A 13,908-nucleotide genomic window follows, 5' to 3' on the forward strand; every position below is an offset into this window, starting at 1 on the left:
GGGGTACCGGGCCTGCAGGGGATGGCAGTTTCAGGGGGGCCCAGGCCTGCAGTGGAGGGTAGTTGGCGGGGACCAGACCTGCAGAGGAGGGCAGTTGGTGGGACCAGGCCTGCAGGGGAAGGCAGTTGGGCGGGACCAGGACAGGGGAAGGAAGTTGGGGGGACCCAGGCCTGAAGGGAAGGGCAGTTGGGGGGGACCAGGCCTGCTGGGGAGGGCAGTTGTGGGTGATCAGGCCAGCAGGGAGGGCAGTTGGGGGAGACCAGGCCAACAGAGGAGGGCAGTTGGGAGGGACCAGGCCTAAAGGGGAGGGTAGTTGCAGGAGTCCAGGCCCGCAGGGGAGGGCAGTTTGGGGGGTGCCAGGCCTGCAGGGGAGGGCAGTTGGGGGGGGGACTAGGCCTGCAGCAGAGGACAGTTGGGGTGGGGACCCAGGCCCTCAGGTAAGGGCAGTTGGGGAGGACCAGGCCTGCAGGGAGGACAGTTGCGGGGGGGGGGGCAGTCTTGCAGGGGAGGGCAGTTAGGGGTGACCAGGCCAGCAGGGGAGGGCAATTAGGGGCTATCGGTCTGGCCGGGGAGCAGTTAGGCATCGATCAGGCTGGTAGGGGAGTGGTTAGGGGGTGATCAGGCTAGCAGGCAAAAGCAGTTAGGGGCAATCAGGCAGAGGCAGGTGAGTGGTTGGAGTCAGCAGTCCTGGATTATGAGAGGGATGTCCGACTGCCTGTTTAAACGGGCATCCCTCAAGGGGTCCCAGATTGGAGAAGGTACAGGCTGGACAACCAACCCCCCCCCCCCCCCCGTGCATGAATTTCATGCACCGGGCCTCTAGTAGGAATATATATATATATATATATATATATATATATAACAAATAAATGTTTTCCATTTTTTCAGATTGATGCCAAGAAGAGAGATTGCTGGTTAATATGGTAGCAATATACTTAATTTTTTGAGGAACATTCATACTGTTTTCCATAGTGGCTACACCAATTTAAATCCCACCAGCAGAGTGCATGGATTCCCTTTTTTCCTCATCCTCACCAACACTCATTTCTTGTCTTATTGATAATTATGTGTCCATCAGCCTGGCCTGCAGGGATCAGTGGACCTCCCTGCTGCTGTAGCCTGGCCTTACCCACCAGTTCATCAGGCCCCAGCCCACTGTCTGCATTAAAGTGGCAGGCTGCCAGGGAGGAGCCCAAGGCCTGGCTAGGTGCTGCACTGCTCCTGCTTATCCTGGCACTACTGCACCCACATGCAGGGGGAGTGTCCACTGCAGGGCTCCCCAGCCATCAGCTTGGCATCTGGCACCCGTCTGTCAGCTGAGTGGAACTCCCACTACGGGGCAACTAGGGGGCAACTCCCGCATTGAGCATCTGGCCCCTGGTGGTCAGTGCATGTCCTAGCTACCTGCTGGTGACCTGGTTGCTTAGGCTTTTATATATGTAGACTAGGGGCCCGGTGCACAAAATTCGTGCACTGGGAAGGGGTCCCTCAGCCCAGCCTGCCCCCTCTCACATACTGGGAGCCCTGAGGGGATGTGCTTCTGATGGCTTAGGTCCACTCCCAATGGGGAGCGGGCCTAAGCCAGAGTCTAGCCTCCCTTTGCAGGAGGTGACCGGGTTGATCAGGGGAGAGCGCCAGCCCCATCACCCCGCTGCTGCAGCACTGCCAGTCACTGCAGCCACCAAGCTATTTGCATCAACACAGACTCTAGTCCCTTCACCATGAAAAAAATGACAACTTTTTTAGGCATTTTCAAGATGTGTCTTTCATAGGATATGACATTTCTTTCTTTATTTTCATTTTATAGAGGCTTTAGGCTTGGGAAGGGGGCCCCCCTGCCCCTTTGATGGCCAGCTGGGAGTGACCTGGGTGCCGAGGAGGTTCCCGGGACCCAGGTATGTATGCAAATTAACCTCCATCTTTGTTGGGTTAATTTGCATACTCACTCTGATTGGCTGTGGGCGTAGCGGAGGTTTGGTCAATTTACATGTTTCTCTATTATTAGGTAAGATAGCCATTCTGACAGGTGATATCTCATTGTGGTTTTGATTTGCATTTCCCTTATAATTAGTTAGGTTGAGCATCTTTTCATATATTTGTTGGCCATCTGTATGTCCTTTTTAGAAAATTGTCTCTTCAGCTCCTCTGCTCATTTTTTATTTTATTTCCCTTTTTGAAAATTTAAATTTAACAGAGTGAAATTGGTTAATGAAAATATATAATAAAGAACTCATACATCTCAACAACAAAATAAAACAATTATTTTTTAATCAGATGGTTTTATTTTATTGTTGAGATGTATAAGTTCTTTATATATTTTGCATATTAGCTACTTATTGGATTCTAATAGTCTTTAACCTTTTGCACTCGGATGTCGAGTGTGACTCAACACGGTTAGCATTAGAATAAAGGAATCGAGAAAAAAGCAAGCAAGTGTAATTGCATCTTCTGCAAAAAGTGACAGTTTTACTTCTTCATTTCCAATTTGAATGCCTTTTATTTCTTTCTCTGGCCTGATTGTTCTAGCTAGGACTTCCAGCAGTAGGATAAATGACAGTGACAAGAGTGGGCATCTTGTCTTGTTCCTGATCTAAGCAGAGGCCACCAGTCCATGTCTCTATCTTTCCCCCTCCCTCCCTCCATTTCCAAAGAAAAATCAGTGGAAAAAATACCTTCAGGTGAGGATTCACATCAACAACAACAGTATCGATTAAGTCAATTTGGTCTAATATGTCATGTAAGATCAATATTTCCTTAATAACTGTCTGTTTGGGTGATCTATCCATTGCTGTCATTGGGATATTCAGATCCTCTACTATAATTGTGTTTTTTGTCACTTTCTCTCTTTAGTAATTTTTTTAAATATATTGTGGTACTCCCAAGTTGGGTGCAAATATATTGATGTTATGTTATCTAGATGAATTATCATCTTTATCATTATAAACTACCCATCTTTGTCTCTTGTTACTTTTTGGATCTTGAAATCTACTTTGTCTAAGTACCCCTACACCCACTTTTCTCTGGAGGCTATTTGCTTAAAGTATCTTCCATGACTTCACTTTGTTGAACCTATGCTTCTCTTTGGAGCTGAGTGTCCTGTTGGTGACATAATTAGGTCTTGTTTATTTTTTTAATCTATCTTGCTACTCTGTGCCTTTTGATTGATGAACTTACATTTATATTTAGGATAATTGTTGATATATGAGGACTTACTATAGCTATTTTATCTTTTGTTTTGTTTTCTGGTTGCTCTGTATCTCCATCTATTTTCCTCTAGTAATTCTGTCTTCTATTGTAATTTGATGGTTTTCTCTCATTTTTCTGTGTGTTTTGGGCCTTAGCTCTGGAATTTTGTTTTGTTACCATTATGGTTGTGTAAAATTTCTCGTACATATAATAATCCTTTTTCTTCTAATTGCAGTGTATCTTCATTCACCTGTACCTGCTCAGTCCTTTTCCTCCACCCCTTTGATGATTTTGTCACAAATTATCCCTTTTTATGTTGTACATTCATTATCAAATTACTGTAGTTACAGCATTTTTAACGCTCTTTCCCACTTAACCTTTATGTTGTAATAGTTTAGTAATTTATTTTGAAGTAGATTTGCAGTTTCCTGCTTCTGTGTGTCTGTTAATCATCTTACTCAGAGTTTCCTATAATTTTGTCTTTGGTTTCTAATAAGAGAGCTCCTCTCAACATATCTTGTAATGGAGTTCTTGTGGTGGCAAATTCTTTTAACTTTTGTCTGGGAAAGCCTTCATTTCTTGTATATCGTTGAGTTTCTATGTGACTGCAATCTTGAGTTCTCTGTTATTTAAACCACAGTAGCTCATGACTCTGAACTTGGTTTCTAGACACTTTTTATTTTCTTACATTACTCCAATATAACCTTGGTTGTTCTCCGTATTTGATGGATTGTTTCACTGTCGGTGCATTTTGAGGTAGTGCTCTCTTTTCTTGTGTAAATACTGGTTTGCTCAATAATTCAGCAGGTTGGTAAGGAGAGCGCTTTATTTGTTTTTTAGTAGGTGTTATTATAGCACACTTTTTTTGTGCTGCTTGGATCTTGGTGTAGCGGCATTGCTTTGGTTAAGAAGAGTGCCTCATATTCACCTTGATGGTTGGTGTGATGTCTGTAACCAGCTCAACTCAGTTATGGGGAACCACCATTGTGGTGGGGGAATGTGGCAGGTGGTGGAAAACTGATTTGCTAGCTCCCAGAGCTACCTTCTTTTGCAGCTGTTTTTGGCTTTGCCAAGGCCTTTGGGGAAGAGGCAGGTTCATGATCTAGTGGTTCTACCCACTTTGGGTTATGGATTTTGACTCCATCTTTTTGTTTAAAGCTTCCCAGCCACATCTATAATGGGGAGGACAGTAAGGGAGATGGAAACTGGTTCTGCCCCTTTTACACTCCAGACCATAGTGTGAGGACGGTAGCCAACTCCTCTCCCACTACCGCACTCAATGAAGCCATGGTGGACAACATCGCTGCCCCCCATCTATTCCAATTCACCCACCTTCAGATGCCCTGAGGCATAGGTCTTTCAGATGTGTTTGTGTTAAAGTTATACAAATTGTAAATTTAAGGGAAGAAACAATGGAGTCTCTCACTCTGCGGTGATGCTGATGTCATTCCCTATTTCTTACCATCTCTTATATAATAGAGCCGGTGCATAGGATTTGAGAGAAAGCATTTTCAACCTGTTAAGTTATTATATATGTAGCTAGTACATATCCTTTTCATTCTCCATAAAGAGTGTAAAGCATTTAAAGATTGCCACTCTAGTTGACTGTAAGCTTATATCAGTAAGTCCTGTCTTATTCAACATTGTTATGGATGAAGTAAATGAAGACCCTGAGGGAAAGTCCATCAAGTTTACAGATATCACTAAGCTGTGAAGAAGGACAAAATATGGTGGATGACAGAAACAGCATTTAGAAATCATTGTGACAGGCAGCAGAGGTGAAATGGATCTAACAAGGTGAAATACAATATGGATAAACATCAAGTTTTACACTTTCTGCCTCCAAACAACCAACTGTGCAAGATGGAATAGGGCTTAATGGGGTTTTAGTCTTCATTAAGCTCAATATAAGTCAACACTATGACAAGCCAGAGTAAGTAAGAAAGTATAGCACTTAAAATAAGATGATCATGAATCCCACTGCACTCTGTGTTGGTCAGACCATTACTGAAGAATTTTATTTAGTTCTCTAATTGAGCTACTTTTTTCGAGAAGTGGAGATATAAATTTTACTCTATATAATTATTAGGATTAAATGTGATAATGCATAGAAAAGACAGTACAATGTGTGCTACAAAATAAGTGTTGAAATTATGGTAGATTAGTAATATTATTGGAAATACTCAAAATTGTTGAAGAAGGCAACTACAATAGATTTCAAAATTTTGGGGACTGGTCAAAACATTGGAGATCGTTAATCCAGAGATGAGATGATTCAGTGGATGCATAAATGCTTTCTTTTAAAAACAGAAGATTTGAAATGTAATGGATGGGTTTGGTAGTTCTGTGATTACCAAGGCTATGAACAAGGATCAATGATTAGAGGCAACAAAAAGTCCAATTTTTATCATTTGGACATGTACAGAGAAATATATTTTAAATGACTTCCATAACAGTGAGTTCCTGGAGAGGTTCAAGCACAAAGGCTTGATGACTTTTGAATATTTTTACCTTAGAAAGGATTAAAGTATAGTTCAGAGGTCTCATTATGTGTCCTTTAAGGTACCCTTGGCCCTGAGATTCTGTGGTTTTGTAAATACCCAGCAAAGCAGTTATAATCATAAATGGTTGACCACAGGTCTCACCTTACATTTTCAGTTTCCTTGTATGAGGTGAAAAGTTACTATGAACAACAGACATAAAAGAAATATGCTGAAAATTGTTCAGTCTTAATGTTTGAACGCTGTTGACTCTCAGTTCTTTAAAAGTATCATTCTAGAGTACCTTTATAATTTCAGAGCTATTATTGCAGACATTTTACTCTGTTTATAATTTGGGGACCTAACTGCTTCAAGATAGCACCTGATTATAGCCCCCAGCAATAACCTAAAGACTCTTGTAGAAGCAGGTTGTTATGAAACCAGAAGATCTGGAGGTGCTGCTTAGAGAATCACTACCTCTGTGATACTGAATGACATTTAGGCCTTCTGGGCCTCAGTTGCTTCCCCTGTAAAAGGGGATGGTCAGACTTCCTCCCAGAGTTGAGGCAGAGATAAAATTAGATGAATGCATTTGAATGTGTTAGTCCGTATCATTATGAACTGGGAAAAGTACAATATCATGATTTTGAACTCGAATTCTTGCTCATATTTGCATTCTTATCTGTTTATTTTTTGAAACTCTTCTTTTCCCTAAATGTTCCTTAGAAATGGTACTTCTAGAAATACGACTTCTAAAGAACACTTAGAAAAAAGTTTCCAAAAATATACTGACCTTTTTTTTAAAGTTACAAATGTCTTCATTTTCACTCGGGCCACTTTGCAAGCAAGGTCAGGGAAAGAAAAGGGCATGTGTATGGGAGACACCCCTGTGCATCGCTTTTGAAAAATCAGGAGGTGGCCGGGGGCATACTGTGACTGTAAGAAATGTTTCCTATGAGCTCTCTAAAGCCTGAGGTTTGATTTTCACAGCGCAGCCCTCATGATGAAACCTCCTTAACCTCATTTCTAAACAGGACGGGAAGATATTCTGCCGACGGACAGCTTGTGATTGCCAGAATCCAAGCGTTGATCTTTTCTGTTGCCCGGAGTGTGACACCAGGGTCACGAGTCAATGTTTAGATCAAAATGGACACAAGCTCTATCGAAGTGGAGACAACTGGACTCACAGCTGCCAGCAGTGCCGGTGCCTGGTAAGTCCGCTTCCTTCCGAGGGGGTTAGCCTGTTGCTCTTGAGGGTGGCCCATGGGCTTTAGTTTCCTGCTGTTTGCAATCCTGTGCAGGGAATGTGGGTTCTGTTGCTAAGGAGTACATGCTTTGCCTGAAGACACTCAGGTTCCACTATTTAAAACACTGTGTGAGACAAAAAGAACATAATTATGGGACACATTTGCCCCAAGTTATTACGTTAGCTCACAACTGCTACTTTTTAGCAAATCCATATAATGAAAAATCCCTTTTTGATAAAAAGTTTCAAAACCTTTGACATACCATTCTTATAGAGACAAATCTTTCATTTCTTGGGACATACCCATTAAAAGTTCCAAAATGGGAGAGAGCATAAATGTCAGAGATTGAGTCATGAAGCTGAGAATTGAATCCTGGTTCTCCCGTGTGCTAGCTCTGTGTGATTAACATGGGCAAGTGTTAGTATTTCACTAATAAATTCTTACAAATGTAAATGTACACAAATGGATGAACATTACTTATTTGGTAGGGCTGTTATGAATATTAGAGATATAGGTAAAGGGGAAATATAATATTTGGCACAGAGACGGTACCTACTGCACAATAATTCCTATTGTTCATATTTCCTAGATTGAAAAATGTGTTTCAGATGCTAAACCTTCATGTAGAAAAAAATGCTAATTTGTATTTTAATATAGGGATAATAATGGTATAATCAGATTTGAGATAGTCCAGAGAAAATGCTTAATTTCTATTTTTAAATTATACTATAAACAAAGAGTTCCGAGAATATAAAGATACTTAGGATACTTTATTATCTAAATAATGATGTTTCCTCTGTGAGGAGTCATACATAACCATTGGAGCTAAGTCATAACTAAGTCAACTTGTAATGGAAACTATTAGCTACGTTTCATAGTTAATTATTTGATTCACTATATGGATACTATGTGGAAAAAAGTATTGGAAGAAATTATGCTTCAAATTTCTATTGGATTGTCTAAAATCTCCTGGTTAATGTACAGATAATTTTAATAGAAAACATCCTTCTTAATCATTCCTACTACTGAAGAGTATAACTGAGCTAAATTCAAACCATAGCCATTTTTTCACACTTCCATCCAGGGACAAACCCAACACAACTAGAGAACAAGCTTGCAAATCAGTCTAGAAAATTCCATTTCCTTTTTAAGGTGCCAATCATCAGACATTCAGAAGAATTGGTATTAGTTTTGGACATCAAATTTTTGCAAAATTTCAGAAATGTCTCCTCTTCCATCCCTAGCCCTAAGTTTACTATTTTATGGGGAAAATTGAAGCAATTGAACAAATAATTACTGAAGAATAATGTAGGTCATATTTAAGAAATATTCATTGAAGAGTTTGCCTGTGCCAGACTCTGGATGGTTAGGATGGTCCATCATGAAGCTGATCAAAGGCAATAGCCTTGTGAAGCTGACCAAATCATTAGACATGAGTGCCGTTGATAACAGAATAAGCAGCTACCTAGAGAAACGGTTCTAGTGTGGGCCAGTGGAGCCCAGTGACCAGGTTCTGAGACGTGTGAACACTCCCTTTGGAGTGTAATATAGGAAGTCCACTGGTTACATGGCACATTTAAAAGCATTGTGAAATGGTTCTCCTGAATTTGCCCAACCTTAAAAACTTTAAATTTGATACTAGCAACTCAGTTTATAACATGGTTGCAATATTACAGTGCTTCGGATTTCCCTTTGACCTCCAAAGAAAGGAATTTCGCTTTGCACACTAGCCAGTACCTTACCATCAATTCATTCATTTGATTGGCATTTATTGACCAAAACTAAGCCCACAACCTGAAAGCTCAAAACTTACTGTGGAGTTGTATTGATAATGATGACAACTAGTATGATACAAAATAATTATAGGCTGCCATTGACACAGTCCTCGGACCTAACTCTTTCTGGGGCTACAGTACAGATGGTCATCAAAAGTACCCTGGAAGAGGTACATTGAACCCACAATGGTGCTAAAGTGGGAACAATGATGAGAATCATTGTGCCTCTTCCCCTCTCTTATGCAACAGAATTGTGCATAAGAACAATGATGAAGCATTTTTGGCTTTCTCTCTACAGGAAGGGGAGGTAGATTGCTGGCCACTCGCCTGCCCCACTTTGAGCTGTGAGTACTCAGCCACCTTGGAAGGGGATTGTTGTCCCCGCTGTGTCAGTGACCCCTGCCTGGCTGATAGCATCACCTACGACATCAGGAAAACTTGCCTGGATAGCTCTGGGGTTTCAAGGCTTAGCGGCTCAGTATGGACAATGGCTGGATCTCCCTGCACAACCTGCAAGTGCAAGGTAACTGGATGTCCTGGGATAACCATGCCTCACACAATTGCCAGAGAACACTCGCAGGAGGTCGACTCCTGAGGTTTCTGAATGCACAGGTGCCAAGGGCCATGGTGAAAACAGAGATAGCATTTACTTCTCACAAGAGGTCTTATGTCTGAATGGATCATAGCTGCACTGTATATTAAGGCAAATTCCAAATGAACATGGAATAGAATAGTCCTCTCCCGTGCCTTTAAATTACATAATTTTAACAATTGACACTAGTCCCAATGATGGCTGACTTAAGCTATTTTGACCTATATTTTAAAAAGAAAGAACGGAACAAAATAAGACATTTCATCCTGGAAAATATTACCAGCTCTTTCATGAAACTGTCACAGTTAGGAAAAAAGCGCTCTGTGAAGTTGTTTGCTTTGTTTAATTATCACGGTGCTTAATGCTGGGACGTGAACCTCTGCTGCAGGATTTAATTGTTTTTCTCTCTTTGGGAGGAGTTCCCAAGAGGTATCCTCCTATGTCTTTAAAATTAAACACTGATTCCTTCCTTCCTTCAAAGCTCTTGAAAAGCTGTGACCTGAGCTGACTTGAAGGAGGGGGTGAGGCAGTGTCAAAACATCTGTTTAAGATTCCCATGATTAAGCCTATTAACAATAGTAGTCTATTTGGTTTGATCAAGCCCTGCCTCGGCACCAGTGGGAGGTTCCTAGCTGTTTTTTTTATGGTCTTATAAATGTGGATTTTTCCCCTCTTTTCCAGAAAATATCACCTTAAGATACAGCCCTATCAAACTTTATGTAGCCAAAGGGCCACCTTTCCATGTGTACCTGCAGCCCAGCATACAAAATGACAGGAGATTTATTATTTATTATTATTTCTATGAGATTAAGTCTGAGATTTACTTACAGAGGTTACAAAAGTATATTTACATTAATATATGTAATTGATTTTAAGGAATTTTTTTATTATTTATGCCTTTCATCGTCACCATGAGAGACTGTATATTTTTTCCTAATATGCCCACCTTTCTGGAACCCTTCAGGTACTTTTGGATAGCATTGTTAATGGTAAATTATTATCTTTTAGAAAATTGTTTTTGCAAACAATCTCATTTGGAATAAGTCCAGTGAATAATTTGGAAATAAGGGAGAAAGTCCCAAATATGCTTTGAGCTCAGACATTCTTCCTTCCTGCTCTTTCCATAGTAATTTCTCCAAAGCATTCATGGAGTTTGTCTCAAAAGTAGATGCTTATTTTGAATACAAAAGTACATCCTGCTAATTTATTTATACCCTGTGTCTCAACTGGCTAACGCTTGTGTCTTATGCACAGAATGGAAGTGTCTGCTGTTCGGTGGATTTGGAGTGTCTCCATAATAACTGAGGTATTTAAAGTGGACTCATCATCATGGGAGAAAAATGGACAAATGCCCATCCAACATGATGAAGAACGGGAGTTGGTGTGATTTTTACCGCAGAGAGTTACCAAAGTCTCCATCTAAGGAAGGTGTTTGGGGGTTGCCTCTTGGACCTGCCACTTTGCTCATTCTTGCTAACTAGTCTAGGTGACCTACAGTGCAGTGCATTTCAGTCCATGGTTGTTAAAGAAGTTGCCCGTGTTGTAAATCAGGTTTCCCTAATCAGATCATTTGCAAATACATTTAAATGATCCCATGGTAAATGTTGATGTATTTTTTTGTTGTTGGTTTATTTTGTGTACTAACATAATAGAGATTCTGCTCCATTTATTTATTTTTTTCTTAATTTTTGGAACAAATTCTACAAATAAAGTTGCCTGTGGTGATTTTGTCCCATCCACTTGGTATTGAGATCCCTGTGAAATGTATTGATAAATATGCATGTAGAGTCTAATTGCATCCTACTAATATTTCAAACTATTGAACACACTTAGATGCCCAGTCATTCAGCTAAAACAAGCTGAAAGAAATTCTGATAAAGAGAGGAGAAAGACCACACATAATTAAATAATTATTATAAAAAGAACTTTCTACTCCCTCTACCAGACAAAGTGAAACAACATCTTAAGCCACAGTTTAAAAACAGCAATGCATCTTTTTGTCATTGAAAGAGACAGTATGTGTGCATCAGTTTTATATAATATTTGATAAACTTATGAGGGACTTTCATGATGAAAAACAGGAGTTGGTGAATGCTACTATTTCTCCATTACAGAAAAGTAAATTAATATTTCCTGGTCAACCAATTTGTTCAGCTCTAGTTGATTATTTGCACCTTGGGACTGGTAACCAGGTTACCTAATGTCTGCCTAGTGCTACTGTTCACTAACTTACACAACCTCTACATGGTAGAAGATGACACTTTTAAGAAAAACTATTTAGGAGCCTGACAGTAGAATCATGGCAGAGTGAGAATATTGTATTGTTTCTCCTCTTAAATTTACAGGTTGGATAATATGACTCACTCAACTCACAAACACACCTGGAAGATCTATGCATTAGGACATCTGAAGGTGGACATACTAGTATTGGAGTGGGAAGGGGAGGGAGGACAAAGTGAAAGACAAAGAAGGTGGTTGCAGATGCTGTTGAGCACCCACCATGGCTCCAGTGAGTGCAGAAGAGGAGTCGGGCTGCAGTACAACCTGGAGTGTAAGAGAGACAGAAGCTGTTTCACCTCCCTTCCTACATCTCCTTCATGACAAAAGTGGCTAGAAAGCTGTAAGCAAAACAGCAGAACTGAAAGCCATAAATGGAGGGGAGTGGGGCCATGACATTATGAACTTGCCTCCTGTCCTCCACATGTCCTTGCATAGACCTATAAAGCCAAAAACACTGCAGAGAAAGGAGGGAGCTCTGAGAGCTCACAAAATCAGTTCCCCACCACAGTGATGGTGGCCTGTAAAGGAGGCAGGCTGGTCTCAGTGGAAACACCCACCACACCAATGGGTATGGCATTTGCTGTGATGCCACTCCACACGAGATCTCAGAGGCGCAAATTAGTGAATGAAGGGGAAAACAAAAACTTGGGCTGTAACAGAATCTACTGGGAAAAAAAAGGAAATACCTTTCATCCTGCTGAATTATTGAGAGTAAAAATATTTAAACAAGAAAACAGAGCACTACCTCAAATGCACAAACAGAGAAACATACATCAAATGCTTTAAACTACCAATATAACTTGGAAGCACAGACAGAAAATGAAAAGTCTTCAGAAACCAAATTCAGACTCATGGAAAATGTGATTCAAGTCATAGAATTCAAGGCTGCATTTATGAAGTATCTCAAGGATATACAAGAAACACAGAAAGGCAGAGCAATGAGCTCAGGAACAAAAGGAGTGCATTACCAAATATATTGAAATTATAGAAATGAAACAGCAAAGATGCTGGAACTGAAGAATTCAATAAGCAAGATGAGGAATTCAGTCCAGATGAAAAAGAGAATTAGTGAACTCAAAGATAGAAACCAAAAATGAACCAGGAGCCCCTAACAGTAACCAGTTTGGTTCAATGGATAGAGCGTCAGCCTGCGGACTGAAAGGTCCCAGGTTCGATTCCGGTCAAGGGCATGTAACTTGGTTGTGGGCACATCCCCAGTAGGAGGTGTACAGGAGGCAGCTGATTGGTATTTCTCTCTCATCAATGTTTCTAACTCTCTATCCTTCTCCCTTCCTCTCTGTAAAAAATCAATAATATATATATATATTTTTTTTAAAAGAATGAACCAGGAGGAAGAGGAGAATAAGCTAAGAGTTAGAAAGAAAGAAAGAAAGAAAGAAAGAAAGAAAGAAAGAAAGAAAGAAAGAAAAGAAAGAAAGAAAGAAAGAAAGAAAGAAAGAAGAAAGGAAGGAAGAAGAGAAGAGACCAGCCTCTACAGGAACTATGTGACTACAGTAGAAAGATCCACTAGATAAACGAAAGGAAAAGAAAAGGGAAAGGGAACAGAGAAGCTGTTCAAGTGAAATTAATGAAAACTTCCCAAGCATGGAGAAGAACCAGAGTTGAGAATAGAGGAAGCTAATACAACACCTATTCATATCAGTGTAAAAAGACCTTTTTGTATTCAAACTAAAATATTAATGACAAAGAATTCTCAGGGAAAAGATAGAAAAAAAAACACACAAAACTATAACCATCAAAAGAAACCCTGTTAGATTACCATCAGGTTTCTCAGGAGAAATTTTACAACATAGGAGAGAATTGAATGAAATATTCAAAATATTTAGATAGGAAGCATAAGCCAAGAATAATATATATCCAGCAAAGTTACCCTTTACATATGAAGGAGAAATAAATGGTTTCCCTGACATACAAAAGCTGAAAGAATTTGCCACCATGACACCTCCATTGCAAGTAATGTTGAAAGGAGCTCTTTTACCATAAACAGAAACTAAATTATACAAAACTGAGTAAGTTGATTAATAGAAGACAGAAGCAGGAAAATGCACAGCTATTTTAGAATAGATTATTGAACAACTAGTGACCTGGTGCACAGATTCGTGCACATTGAAAGGAAATTAATTAGAAGGTGGCCAGCAGGGTGGGACTGGGCGAGTCAGGCCAACCACAACCTGGAGTCAACTTCCCAAGATTACCTCCCTGGCATCAGTGGAGTGAGTGGGGCAGGGTCTCTCCAGCAGGACGGGGGGGGGGGGGAGGGGGGGAGGAGGGCGGTCACCTCAGGCTGACCTGCGGGAATCAGGCTGAAACCAGCTTTCTGACATCCC

General features: G+C 40.6%; 1 protein-coding gene across 3 annotated transcripts in view; it reads left to right on the forward strand.

Moving 5' to 3' along the window:
* Window positions 1-10,596, forward strand: part of NELL1 (neural EGFL like 1) — a 689,563-nt gene extending 678,967 nt beyond the window's left edge. For all 3 annotated transcript variants that reach the window (XM_008148966.3, XM_008148967.3, XM_054725521.1), the window contains 3 exons: window positions 6,701-6,877; window positions 8,987-9,211; window positions 10,535-10,596. In XM_008148966.3, the coding sequence (XP_008147188.2) occupies window positions 6,701-6,877; window positions 8,987-9,211; window positions 10,535-10,585 (453 nt within the window). In that variant the 3' untranslated portion in view covers window positions 10,586-10,596. The remainder of the gene's footprint in view (window positions 1-6,700; window positions 6,878-8,986; window positions 9,212-10,534) is intronic.
* Window positions 10,597-13,908: the final 3,312 nt, after the last annotated feature.

The sequence above is a fragment of the Eptesicus fuscus genome, chromosome 13 (genome assembly GCF_027574615.1).
Source record: "Eptesicus fuscus isolate TK198812 chromosome 13, DD_ASM_mEF_20220401, whole genome shotgun sequence".
NCBI lineage: Eukaryota > Metazoa > Chordata > Mammalia > Chiroptera > Vespertilionidae > Eptesicus > Eptesicus fuscus.